This window comes from Tursiops truncatus, chromosome 1 (assembly GCF_011762595.2).
Source record: "Tursiops truncatus isolate mTurTru1 chromosome 1, mTurTru1.mat.Y, whole genome shotgun sequence".
NCBI lineage: Eukaryota > Metazoa > Chordata > Mammalia > Artiodactyla > Delphinidae > Tursiops > Tursiops truncatus.
In genome coordinates this window covers 31,529,352-31,543,176 of record NC_047034.1, presented here as the reverse complement: position 1 = coordinate 31,543,176, position 13,825 = coordinate 31,529,352, and the positions used below count along the sequence as shown (strand labels likewise).

At 40.7% G+C, this 13,825-nt stretch overlaps 1 protein-coding gene, 1 long non-coding RNA gene and 1 pseudogene across 52 annotated transcripts in view; all 3 read right to left on the bottom strand.

Annotated features, from left to right (window-relative positions):
* LOC117312336 (ferritin light chain pseudogene) overlaps window positions 1–7,118 on the bottom strand; it is a 117,465-nt pseudogene extending 110,347 nt beyond the window's left edge.
* Window positions 1–13,825, bottom strand: part of LOC117309453 (metabotropic glutamate receptor 7-like) — a 141,911-nt gene that overhangs the window by 124,380 nt on the left and 3,706 nt on the right. For 26 of the 50 annotated variants that reach the window (XM_073801835.1, XM_073801834.1, XM_073801840.1 and 23 more), the window contains exons 2-4: window positions 7,205–7,286; window positions 5,164–5,254; window positions 2,692–2,753 (exon numbers count right to left, since the gene is read on the bottom strand). In XM_073801835.1, coding sequence (XP_073657936.1) covers window positions 7,251–7,286 — 36 coding nt within the window. In that variant the 3' untranslated portion in view covers window positions 2,692–2,753; window positions 5,164–5,254; window positions 7,205–7,250. The other 24 variants (XM_073801821.1, XM_073801823.1, XM_073801822.1 and 21 more) reach the window with 4 other exon arrangements.
* On the bottom strand, window positions 7,376–12,373 carry LOC141278158 (uncharacterized). 2 transcript variants are annotated; one of them, XR_012330472.1, is made up of 3 exons: window positions 11,820–12,373; window positions 10,644–10,737; window positions 7,376–9,654 (listed from the first exon to the last, which is right to left on the bottom strand). It is a non-coding gene; the product is annotated as an uncharacterized lncRNA (long non-coding RNA). The 2 variants fall into 2 exon arrangements; XR_012330473.1 differs by having other exon boundaries at window positions 10,629–10,737; window positions 11,820–11,940.

The following is a 13,825-nucleotide window of genomic DNA, read 5'->3' as shown; positions in this document are numbered from 1 at the left end:
CATTTCTCCAAAGAAGAAATACAGATGGCCAATAGGCACATGAAAAGAGGCTCAACACTGCCAATTATTAAAGAAATGCAAATCAAAACTACCATGAGGTACCACCTCACACAAGTCAGAATGGCCATCATTAAAAAGTCTACAAATAACATATGCTGGAGAGGGTGTGGAGAAAAGGGAACCCTCCTACAACACTGTTGGTGGGAATGTAAGTTGGTGCCGCCACTGTGGAAAACAGTATGGAGGTTCCTCAGAAAACTAAAAATAGACCTACCATATGATCCAGCAATCCCACTCCTGGGCGTATATCCAGACCAAACTATAATTCAAAAAGACACATTCACCCTGATCTTCACAGCAGCAACATTCACAATAGCCAAGACATGGAAACAACCTAAATGTCCATCAACAGATGAATGGATAAAGACGATGGGGTACATATATACAATGAAATACTACTCAGCCATAAAAAACGAATGAAATAATGCCATTTGCAGCAGCAACATGGATGCAACTAGAGATTATCATACTAAGCAAAGTATGTCAGAAAGAGAAAGACAAATACCATGATACCACTTATATGTGGACTCTAAAATATGACACAAATGAACCTATCTATGAAACAGAAACAGAATCAGAGACATAGAGAATAGACTGGTGGCTGCCAAGGGGGAAGCAGGTGGGAGAGGGATGAACTGGGAGTTTGGGATTAGCAGATGCAAACTGGTATATATAGATTGGCTAAACAACAAGGTCCTACTATAGCACAGGGAACTATATTCAATATCCTGTGATAAACCATAATGGAAAAGAATATGAAAAAGAATGTATATACATATGTATAACAGAGTCACTTTGCTGTACAGCAGTAATTAACACAACGCTGTAAACCAAGTATACTTCAATAAAAAATAAGTTAATTAAATTTTTAAAAAGATTAATTCCTTCAGAAGAACAAGTACTACACATTCACAAAAAAAGCACCCTTTGAAAGTTTAAATTTTTGAATTTCTTTGCCACTTCCTTAGTTTTGATCATCTTGGACAATATATTTTCAATACTGACTTTTAAAAAGAATTGTGTTTCAGTGTTTGCTATTCTTAGAGAGACAGAAACAGATAAGTACAACTAAATACTTGTTTTTCAAAAGTCTCAAAAGTATAAGGGAAATGAAAGTAATTATATCTTCAAATGATTTTGGGGTATGTTTCTAATTTCATACTTCTGATGCGATTAAAGATTAAAACTGTATTAAGACATTTGAGACATGCCGCATTGGTATTAAATGAATTTAATTTTGTATAAAGTGGCAGAAATATTTTCTTCAGCAAACATACCTGCAGATATAAAATCACAACCATAAATCTACAAAAAAGCAAGCTATTGAATGAAATCTGATTGGTTATTTCCCTGCAGTATGGATCTGCTAATAATTTAATTTACTACTTGCTAACAGAAGCCAAAATTTAAATATACATATATATATATGTGTGTGTATATATCTATCTCTTCAATTTTAAATCATTCATATATATGAACAAGTATACATACACATATATAACAATTGTTCATATATATATATATATATATATATATATAAACAATTTAAATTAAAGAAAGTACATCTGGTGGCCTATTTTTTCCCCCCGATTTCTAAAGAACACCATATTCTATTCTAGGCAGTGGAATGTCAATCCACCTTAAGGGTTGTTCAATGAGCATATCTGAGAAACCACTGGTTTAGCCAATGATGTACTTATTGAGGGAGGCCCTAGTGCCACTGTCAAGAGCTTATCCACAGGAGAGATAAGAAGGTACTTCTTTGGTTTGTGAAAAGAAGGAGTAGTGAGGAATGGCAGGTAGCTGCAGGCTGATGACACGTGATGTCCGTATATATGTAGAACCAACACGCCCATAATTGCACCCGTTTTCCATACCCAAATCCAAAGCCTTTATATCATTAATCCCAGGCAAAAATGGTAAGATTCATGTGTGTTACTATCCCACGGCTTCAAGATGCCTCTAAACTCATATGAGTGTGTCTTAGTTTTATCAGTGGAGGACAAACCAGGCTTCTATCACCAAGCCCCATTCCATAACAGGCAAACCAGTCCAAGACTTCTCTGAGTGCTGCAGGAGAGTCTATGGAAGGGGCGCTCACTCCACTGTGATGCCTAAAATGCCTTTGCACAGAGCAAACATTCAATACATGCTGAGTGAATGAATGAATGAACTGGTGTCATAAAACAGGCTTATTTCAGGGAAATTCCATTCAACAGGCTGGCATTCCTTCCTACCCATCTTAACTGTTAAGCTTGCCATCAGACAAAAATTTAATTATAAAATGTTAGAGCTGAGGAAATTTTAGAAACTATCTACTCTCCAGAGGTATACAACTTTAATTCAGTGGTAAAAATCACTAGGAGTGATTTAGGAGTCTATCAGACCTGAGTCCAAATTCCACATCTACCATAATTTTGTGAGCAAATAACTACTTCTGAGGCTCTGTTCCATGTATGCATTATGGGATATCATAATAATACATACATTAATTGTATGACTATCAGGGGATGAAATGACACAACCCATTTGCCATGGTCGGCTAAGTAATTTGCACCAAGTAAGCACTCAAGACATTAGCCACTATTAATAGCGGAGAGATGAAAACAAAACTCTGGGACTGATGCCTACCTTAGTGGCCCCAGTGGTCATAATGACTGTCTTCCATTCAGCCTGCTCTCTTCTCACTAAGACTAAGGAAGAGAAGATGAACAAATTAGGAATAACAATTTGAAAATGGTTTTATACTCCCTGAATGAATGGAATTATAATAAAATGATTCATGAGTTCTGCAGAAATATGATGAGACTTTAGATCTTTCTGTTAGTTCTCTACAAAACCAATTGATGGCCCTAAGATGTACCTTCCCACCCAGCCCCATCCTTACCAGGATCAAACATCATTGTAAATGGAAAAGTCAATAACACATATCAACAAGCTAAGTTACAAGCCAGTGAAGTCTCAGAGCTTTGATAGAGAAAATTCAGATTTATCATGATATGTAAAAATAAGATGATATGAAGAACTCAATCTAAAAAATATTACCTGGAGATCTATAATCTCTACAATAGTGCTATAAAAAGTAAAGAGCTAGAAATCTATTTAGATGGTTTTCCTTATAAGAAATCACTTTCTGTATAACTTTTAATGTACTATTGATGAGAACAATTCAACAAAATTCAAATAAATATCTGCAGATGTCCTACAAGAAGAAAAGAACAGAGTTAGATGTGACAGGGGATAACCGGACTTCAGGATAAGTAAGACCCTATACTTGACCTCAATAAATTAACATGAAATACAGTGGATGAGTCATGTACAGAATGTCAGAATTCTAAAAGGCCAAGCTAAGTACCAAAAGGAACACGTGGGGACTCTTAAGAAGGAAATAAAATATTGGTTAGTTGATTACGACAAGGCAGAAGGGAGTAGGTTCCCTTTGGCTGCTCTTTGAAGAGATCACTTCCTTTCCCACCTAGTCCTGAGGCTAGGGTGGCATAGGCAATAGAGGATGTGGGGACTGAGAATCATTTCTACTCTCACCAGAGTGGCTGGAAGCAGATTTTCTTACCAGGATGTAGTAGTATGCTAATATTTAAGGGTTCTTGAGGTCAGAGAGAAGGGTTTGAATACTCCGGCTCCATCTCTTGCTGTGGGTCAAGTTTCTTACCTTTCCAACACCTCGGCGTCTTTATCGGAAAATTGGGGACGATGATGATGTCTCCCACCTGAGTGTGAGAACTACATGATATAGTGCATACGCAGGGCTAAATTTGGTGCCTGGAAAGTGCTCAGTACGGCAGGCGAGTGTAGTGACAATAAAGGCAAAGATGACGGGGGTAGTGCCGGTGTTGCTTCTGCCCCCAGAACAGGCTCTGACTGGGAGACAGTTAAAGCACCTTTGGGTTCATGGGGGTTTATATATAAGCAACGGTTGATCAATGTGAGCTCGTTGTCCAAATGATTATGTGCAATCTAAGAAAAAAATGGGCCTCGGATCTGCTCAGCTACTTAATAATATTAGCAGCGGTAGTAGTCAAAGAAGCTAAATTTTATTAAGTGTTTATATGCCAAACAACGTGCTGAACGTTTTAAAAGGATTTACTCACTTATTACAACGAGGCTATATGCTAGGTCCTGATAATGTTATTCGTCTCTTTCAGATGTTGACTGAGCCTCAGACGGGTTACAAAAGCACCTAAGATCCCGTTGTCAGTACATGACGGAAATGAGTTCAAATCCAGCCTGTCTGACTTGTTCTTAATCACTAAGGTATGAAATTAAGCATGTTGCCCTTTGCCTGATTCTCCTTCTGAGGCCTGAATATTTCACTTAGCTGAGTGCCGAAGAGAGAAAATTCTCTCTCCTTGACCCAACTTGGCATCAATATCCAACTCCCCTTCTCAAAACGGGTTGCTTCAACGAGCAGCAATGAATGCCGCGTCGTGGACCAGTCACCTTGATGACTAAGAGTCAGACACTAGGGAAAGAAAATGCTCTGTGACAAACCTACCCTTGTACAGAAACAAGACAGAAATGGGGGGACAGGGCAGAAGATAATGGAATAAGGCATAGGAAAAATAGCACCTGGCATCGTGACAGTAATAGTAATAATAGTATTAGTAGTAGTAATAGTAATAATAATAGACTTTACTATGCTCTAGGCATTGTATTAAGTGCTTGGTGTAAGTGACTTCATTTTAACATTGAAAACAAGTCTATGAGGATGAAATATTATTAACATCATTTTATAGGCAGGAGTATTGAGGTTCAGGTAATCAGGTAAATTGCCCAAGCTCATATGGTTAGCAAGTGGAAAGCAGAGATTTGAACCAGCACCTACACTCCTAACCATTATGCTATAACCATTATGCTGAAGACATAAGAATTCCAATGGTCTTTCCCCATAACCCACTCCTGCACTCCAGACTTAAATAGTCCAAGATCAAGAGAGAGCAAGCTTGGAGTTGCCACTCTTCAGTGAGTGTCAATCATTTCAAAACAGTGTATTTGCTAACAAGATGCAGTTCCTGTGATAATCTTCTCAACCAGCTATCAAGAAACAGGAAGCAAAGATTCAAGTAACAGGATGTTCCTACTTACGAGGAAGGTGGGACAGCATAGTTGACACTGGGCTTAACTGTTCTGGAAAACGTGGTCCCAGTAGGCATACACGCTGGTACATTTTCCCCACCTACCAAATACAAAAGAAGTATTTCATTCCATGTTGCTCTTCAAAGTTCCACCTCATTCGTGCCTGTCATTCATCCTCTGGCCTCTTCCTGTCTCCATTTCGGTACAGAAAGGTGCTGAGTCTCTGCTCTCGGATACAAAAAGGGTGTGTTAGGAGAGGGAGCCATGGTACCTCGATGTCTTTTTCTTTCATCTTAATTCTATTATGCCAACTCCACTGAACTTAATTAGAGTGAATACAGAATTACACAATTACCCTCTGTTCTATTCTTCAGATGTTATATTTTGATAAAATTTACGACATACTGCTCTCCCCTTGAACACCAGATGAACACTAGAAATGGATGTGTGTTGACATAAAATCTGTTATAATTACAATTAAAGTATAGCTTACATAATGTTAGTGTTAACATAAAATTATAGATGTGTAGAGACAACGTGGTCATGCATTTTTTAGTGTAAGTACATGCTTAGACCAATATCTGTTAGCGGAATGAAGATGGAAGAGAATTTTGGTTAAGCCACAAAGGCTGTTTAAGGACTTGCAGCTAGCTAAGGGGAACTCAAAGACCAGTAAGATAATATTTCCCCTGCCATGTTTGCAATTGCAAAGTGAAGGGAAGATGTGAAAGTAAGTACCCCTATGGAAATTACAAGACAAGTACATTTTTTTCCTTGAGTACCTGGGTAAATGCTTAAATTCTAATGTATATCAGTGATGCAAATTTTCAACTGAGTTTGATAAATCATAAAATAATAATTATACATATATGTATATAAAACTGCATGGAACTAGGCAGTTCAGAATTACTTCTAATTAAAGAGGTACCCTATGACAACTAACTTAAACCTTACAAAATATGGTTCCAAGTACCCTATCAGAGTGAAAAGCAGGAGACTGAAAGGTTTATTGTAAATGTTTGTAGTCATGGTGTCTTAACTAAAACTACTGTGTCACAAATACTATTAAAATAATTGTGACATTTTATTCACTTTTACTGCAAACAACAAAAGAAACTATAGGTATTTTTTCATTTCAGGTAATTATTTTAGCTAACAGTTATTAAATGTTTTGAGAAGACAGAGTGCTAATTGCATTACTTCATTTTATCTTTAAAATAGCGCTTCCATGTAATTATTCTTAATATCTCCATTGTATTGAAGTGTATCTCTAGTTTAGACCTTTCTTCAGAACTGCAGACTTGTGTATCCAACTGTGTACTCAGCACCTCTACTTGGATGTCACAAAAACATCTCAAATCTTATACCTCCAAAACTGGTCTTTAATCCCCCAAACATGCTCTACCCCAAACTTTTTCCATCTTAGGTGACAGTAACCACACCTTTCCAGTTCCCCAGGCCCTAAATCTCGAATTCACCCTTGACCCCCTCTTCCTTTCCATTCTTGCATTCAATCTACCACGAAATGCTGTCACAACCTTCCCAATGTGCCACTTCTGAGAATTACCAGCCACTAGCAGCCTGGTGCAGGCCAACAACATAGACCTCGAGGATCCTGTAGTCGCCTCCCGAGATTCTCCCTGACTCCACTCTCTCCCCACATCCTCAAGACCACAGATAGAGCTATGCTTTTCAAACAAGAGACAGTTCATGCCACACCTCGGCTAAAATCCTGCCCCTGGCTGCCTACACTTAGAGTAAAAGACACAATGCATGTGATGGCCTCCCAGGACTTACCCAATCCATCCCATCACATATCCGACCTCCAGCCCTCCTGCTGTCTCTTCCTCCCCACTGACTAAGTCAGCCAGGGTGGCCTCCTTGATATTCCTCCAAGCTGCCCGGCATATTTCTGCCTTAGAGTTTTGGGACCGCTCCCAGGGAGTGGTCTCCCCATCATACATTCTGACAACTCCCTCACTTCAAGTCTTCGCTCAAATGTCAACTTATAAAATCCACCCTGACTACCCTATTTAAAATCAGAACCTACCTGTACACGCCTCCAGCACTCCCAACGCAAGCCTCTTCAGTGAGCTTCACATCCTTTTCCTTATCCCGTAGCGCCCATCAACCTGTGACAAAGCATAGAATTTATTTATAACATCCGTTTCCACACGAGAGTGTAAGGAGGGAGAAAGCATGCAAGAAGGAGCACGCAGGCAAAGGCTCTTGTCTAATTTATTCATTGATACGTCCAAGCATAGAGAACAGGAAGATGCTTGATAAATAGTCCTGGAAAAGATACAGATGAGGAAACTAGTAGTAAAGCTCAGAAAGTTTAAGTAACTTCCTCAAGGTTTTAGAGCTAGAAGAGGGTCACAGTAGAATTCACACTTGGGGATGTCTAACTTCAAATCTCTTAGCCTCTCTGCTATCTTTTTTTTTTTTTTTTTCTTCGCGGTACGCGGGCCTCTCACTGTTGCAGCCTCTCCCGTTGCGGAGCACAGGCTCCGGAGGCGCAGGCTCAGCAGCCATGGCTCACGGGCCCAGCCGCTCTGCGGCATGTGGGATCTTCCCGAACCGGGGCACGAACCCGTGTCCCCTGCATCGGCAGGCGGACTCTCAACCACTGCGCCACCAGGGAAGCCCCTCTCTGCTATCTTAAGTCCATGCAATTCAGGATTTGTTTTAATCAGTGCCATGGAAATTCTCACTCCACTGAATAGGATCACTAAAGTGTTCTCTGTCTAGATCTATATATATATTTTCCATTTAAACAAAGGAAACAGAAGAGGGGAATTCATCATGGGTTACTGCGGTAATTTTACAGCAATTTTAGCAATAATGACATTTAAGTAATAGTGATATTTAGTGATAGCATAATAATAATAAAATAATAGCTCTTAAATGTATTGAAGACGAATCGCATGCTAAACTCGGTGCTAAAATATTTCCATGTACATTTTGTGCAAAATCCTTATGAATATTCTATCAGATGAGCTTGATGTGTAACTCCACCAGGCATACTTCTCTTATTCCGCTTTCAAAGATAAGGAAATTGATGAGAAGTGTGGTAACCGTTTGATCAAGATGAGACTGGTAATAAGTTGTGAGTATGAATTTAAATTCAGGTCTAACTCCAGAATTTGATTCTCAATCCATACATGAAAATTCTGATAATTCCTTTGATAAGAGTATGTTTTCTCCTGGAAAACATCCCCCATTATGTCTGCCTGTGCTCATACCTTCAGAACACAGTCAAGTTTAAAACATGATAAAAATGTTTAAATAGTGTGCTTTAATAAATGGAAATATCTTCATCTCAACAATAACACAAAAAGGCAGGCTGAGCCCTTTGAAGTGGCTCTCTTCCATCCAGAACAAGAGAAGGAATCAACAGCTGCAGAGTAAAGAAAGCATGAAACCCAGAGATGGAGGATTCTGTAAATGACCAATTACAAGACTATTAAGCCGCACTTTCATAGCAAGAGGCAAAATATTCCATTAAACTGAAAATTCTTCTACCCCTCACTCCAAGGCCCACACAAACATTAATGTGGCATTTATTAGGATGTATTTCCTGTGCTCTATCAACTTGACTTTCAGCAACTGTATTAATACAGTCCTTTCGCTTTGCACATATATCTGAATGATGGATTCCATTACTGGAGTTTTGTAGAAAGAGTGGAGGGAATGAAGTAAAGTTTGGGAAGAGCCATCATAATCCATAATGATGGGCACTGAATCAGGACAAGAAGAAACCTCTCTTCTCACTTATTTGAATGAAAATTCTACTATATATTTATTGCCTCTGTACAGGGCCATGTGTTGAATAATGGAAAACAAGCATCTTTCATTTGGAGGTAGGATTTGTGTGCTCAAGTTTCGATGGGCCTGCAGAATTAATCTTGTTTTAGAAATGAAATAAAATGTAATTTCTTACTGTAAGTAGATGTGGTTAAGCAACTGGCAACTTTGATGTCTTTAAATCACTGCAGTTTCGGGGTAGGCAAATCTATAATTATTTCAAGCACTTCTTTATTGGTGCAACAATTGAGCAGTGTACATAGTGGTCAACAACCTGGGCATTGTCACACGACTCTAAGTTTGAATCTAGACTTTGCCACTCACCAGCTATGTGACTTTCAGCTATGAGAATCACTTTCTTCAGCTTTACAGTGTGGATTATTATATGCCCTTTGCAGAACTACTGTAAGAACTAAATGTATATGGGCACAGTGGCTCATAGTAAGGGCTCAAATTAGTATTGTGGTCACTACTAGTAGTATTGAAAAGAAATGAGAACTTCTATTCTCATAAAGTGGGATATGTGTCCCTTTATCATTGTAATTTCATATCATTTTACTTTTGACTTTATAATTTAATAGCTTGATCCAAGAAACATTTAGCAGTAAATATAATTGAAAGAAGGTTACTTGTCAAACATGAAATACTGTAGTATCAAGTGTGCTGGCACAATACTCTTCTCAGATAATTAACCTGTAAAAATATGTTATTGTCTTCTTTTTAATTAAGCACATCGAACATATATATTTACTGTGCCAATTGGCGAAAGGTCCATTAATTCATCAGTCTAACTATATGTTGCATAAATGTCTTCTAAACATAATCGTATATGTATTTTATTTGTTGGGAAAATGTGTTTGAGATTGTTCTTTTCTGCCTATTTAAAGTAAAAGAGGGTGAGAAGTAGAGTTAGGCTTAATGTACTTTGTACTCTATTATGCCATGAAAATGCTTCTGTGCCCTGGAGACAACAACAAAAGATTTGCTTTAATGACAAGAATCAAGTATGTTCTAAAGCTTCCAGGTAGGAGGCGTATAGGTTGCAGTTTATATCAGAAGTCTTTGCTCTCTCTCTCAACTGCGTCTAGATGGGAAAGATGTGGTCACAAATGCTTCAAGGTGATACAGTAAATGTTGCAAAGAGGGGGGTAGGAGGCAGAGTTTTGAATATCTCAAACCTGAGCTAGAAGGATTTTATTTAAAGAAAATAGCGGATATGATTTTTCACTTAAGGAATGCCAGTCAGCAAACCTGACATTAATGTAGGAAATTAGCTCTTTTAGCTATGATGCTTTCAAATGCACATGGCTGAAAACAAATTCAAAATAGTCAAAGGAAATTTAAAAACAAAAACCAAACAACAACAACCACCTCAACAAACAAGTACTAGAAATTCAGGGATGCAGCCATATTCAGATACAGTTGGATCTGGACGTTCCAGAGTATCAGCGGGGTTCCAGCTCTCTCTCCATCCCTCAGCGCTGCTTACCTCTGCAAGACTTTATTTTACAGAAAGTCTCTCCTTGTGCTGGATGGTCACTGGGAGTCCCAGAGTCATATCTCCCCAGCTTAGAAATTCCAGAGAGAAAAGACAATTCTTCCATTTTGCTCTGAGAGAAAAGTCCTGGAGAGCAGTCTGATAGACTTAGCCGAGGTCAGACGCCTACCCATGAGCCAATCACCTGCTTTACTGGAGTTCAGTCCCTGGGCGACTCATCCCCGGGGCCCGTGAGGAGGCAGGATGGCATTATCTGGCAGTTCTCCAAGAAAAGCCTGCTGTTTTTTTGTAAGATGAAAGGGGAGAGGACATGGAAAATGAAACCTGTATCTGCTTCTGTAAAATCCACAGAATCTTACTCCCTGTCCTGTGTCGATGACCATGCAGTAAGCTGACCCAGGAGGTCATTTTTCCCACAACAGTCTTTATATATATGACTAAGGAACACACTGGTAAAAGAATATGGGAGAAAGTCTGAGTATGACAAGTCAGCTAGACTGATATTAACTAAAAAAGCTGTGTGAAAATATCCTTAAAAAGTTGCCCCCAACTCACTCAAAGTCCAAAGTTGGAGCCTGAAATACAATGTCATGGAGTTTGGATAAGAACAGGTTTTCTCTAAGCTGAACTATGACACAGAGATTAGCGACTTCGAGAAACTATACTTTTCCAAAGAAAAAACATCACATGAGAAAAATGAGGCCTAGAAAAATTAAATGACTTAAGGTAACATAGCTAATTAATGGCAGGACTGAGACTAGAGTATATACTTTGTGTAACTGGCTATGGTTTTTTTGTTTGTTTGTTTGTTTTGTTATCAGTTCAAAACGAGACAAACTTAAAGAAAGGAAACACAACCAAAACTCAGTGGTTGGAAAAGAGATGGATGTGAACGCCCACTTGTTTCTTACGTATAAAGTTACCCCTCGCAGTGTTTTGGAGGAGAAAACGCTGGCTCTTCCCAACGTTGGTTATATACACAAAGATTCCAAAGACAAGACAAGTGCTTTGCAAACAAAGTAACTAGAACCAGCTCAGGCTTCCCCGCGCCGGGTCCTACGTTCCACGGTCAGAACCACCAACTGTATCCCCCCGGGGAACAAGGTGATTCAGAAAAGCTGGCGTCTTCAGAGAAGGGAGAACACTTAGCCGGGAAGAGAGGAGAAAACTTGCTCAGCTTCTTGCTGGGGTCTGAAACGATCCCAACAGAGTCCTTAAACCCCTCAGGTTTCCCCAATCAAGCACCCTCGCCTCCAACCTGGGCCACCCCAGATCTGACTATCAGACGACAGAAGTCTGCGGACGCACGAAGAGCTGACCACCCCACGAGAGGAACCTACGCGCGGCCGCGCCCACTCACCCGCCGCTCCCCGGGAGACGGGAGACCAGCCCGGGGTCCAAGTCCTGGGCGTGGCTGACTCACCCCTCTCCGGGCCCAGCTCCAGCTCACCTCGGCGCGGCCCGCCTGGGCGCCGCCATCTTGACCACGAAGGGGGCCTCGCGCCGGAGGCCCCTGAGAGGGCGCCCTGAGCGGAGCCGGAGCGCCGGGGAGCCCCAGGTCGGCGCCCTACGTCCCCCGCGCGCTCGCGCAGCGTCCACGCGCGACGAGAGTCCCTCACGCAGCCCCCGACCCAGGCTTCCGCGGACCCGGCGCCCCGCGCAGCCCGCACCGCGGCTCAGGCGGCGCCGAGGGCGGCCCGGGCGGAAGAGCGGGCGGGGGGCACGCGCTCGGTAACCTGGCAACGCGGAGCAACCCGGCGTCTCTGGCGAACCCCAGCCTTCCACCGCGAGGAAGCACGGACCCCTGCACCCGCCGTCCAGCCCTCGCCGCCGCTCGGTCGCTTCGCCCGCTGCTGCCCGCTGGCTATGGTCTTTTCAATCCATGATACAACGTCTATATGTAACGAATCTGTTAAACCCTAAATGTTTATGATATTCAAGTAATCCAGTATCTGAATTATTCTTGAAGATAAAACATCCAAAGACTTCTTAATTGTATGGGTATACATACATAAAATACACGTGGCGGTAACTTCAAATATAGTATGTGCCTGTCTCTATTCCTTCCCCCTCCGCTCTTTAAAAAATGCCCCTTTAAAAATTGCCCACTCACCATCTGTTAGGTAAATTTGCTGAAACACAGTAAATGTGGAGACAGAAATTGTTATAGAGACTATTCCAAATGGCACTGACACCTGTATTTATGAAATGTTTAAAAGGGTAAGTTAGAGTTGTTTTTTTTAAAAAAAAAAAAATCCCACTATAGTAACACCACATCATCCTAGGTGCCCAGTTCTATCCAATTACATAAGATGGAGAGAGAGAGAGAGAAACAGAGAGAGAGTGAGAGGAGAAAGAGAAAGAAGAAAGGAAGAAAACCAAGTACTTATGTATAAAATGTTGCTGCCAAAGTTTGAGATTATACTCAAGCATCAATGAACAGAAGGAAAACACTTACAAATTTACGAATGTATTTCATTTATGGTATGAGGGACACAGGTTTAGATTTGCAACATGCTCCCACAAGGGTCAAATTGACCACTTTTTTCTATCTAGTTGCTCTTGAGAGAACAAAACAATTGAAACAGATGCCATTCAGTTCCAAGTCTATAGCTTAGACCATGTCACTGCACATGAAATATTGTTCATTCAGAGTCAGCACACAGCAAGAGTAATTTATACTCTCAGAGTGTTTGCTCTCAAGTCAATAGCAGAGAAGCCTTGAATAAAAACGTTCCCATTACTTTCCATTGTAATAGATCTTACTTATAGCCCATGAAACAGTGGTCAGAGGAGATTTATTCTTTGGACACCATATTATATAATCTCTCCACTTTAAGCCATCCCCCACTCGGCGATTATTTTTTAAATATGTTACTCGTAGTCAATATTAATTTACATTTAATCTTTCTTAGCATTAGGAGAGTATTATTTTGTACAGGCTCCGAAACAAATCTCCCGAAATTCCTCCCTGATGCTCCCTTCAGGCTGAAAATGCATTGCAGGGTGGCTGCAGTGACTTAATTCTAGTTGGCAGAGCCCTGGCCTCACACTAATTTCATTAGCCTCAAACTCCTGGATTTGAAAGATCCACTGAATATGATTCCTGTCCTCTGACATGTCACTTACTAAGCAGTTCAGTGTGCATACAGAGGAGAGAGAAAGGACTTGCTCAGCTCTGGCCCACCGGCAGGCAGATGAGAATTCCCAGTCAGAGACACTGTTTACATCTGAGTGGTCATTCTTGCCCGGGTCCTCATTTTCAGGAAGGAAGTTCAATCCAGGCTTTGCTGGCAGCTGCAGCATTTGTTACATCCATTGCTAGCTCCTTGTTCCTTCCTGCCCCCCAGTGCTTAGCATCCCCCA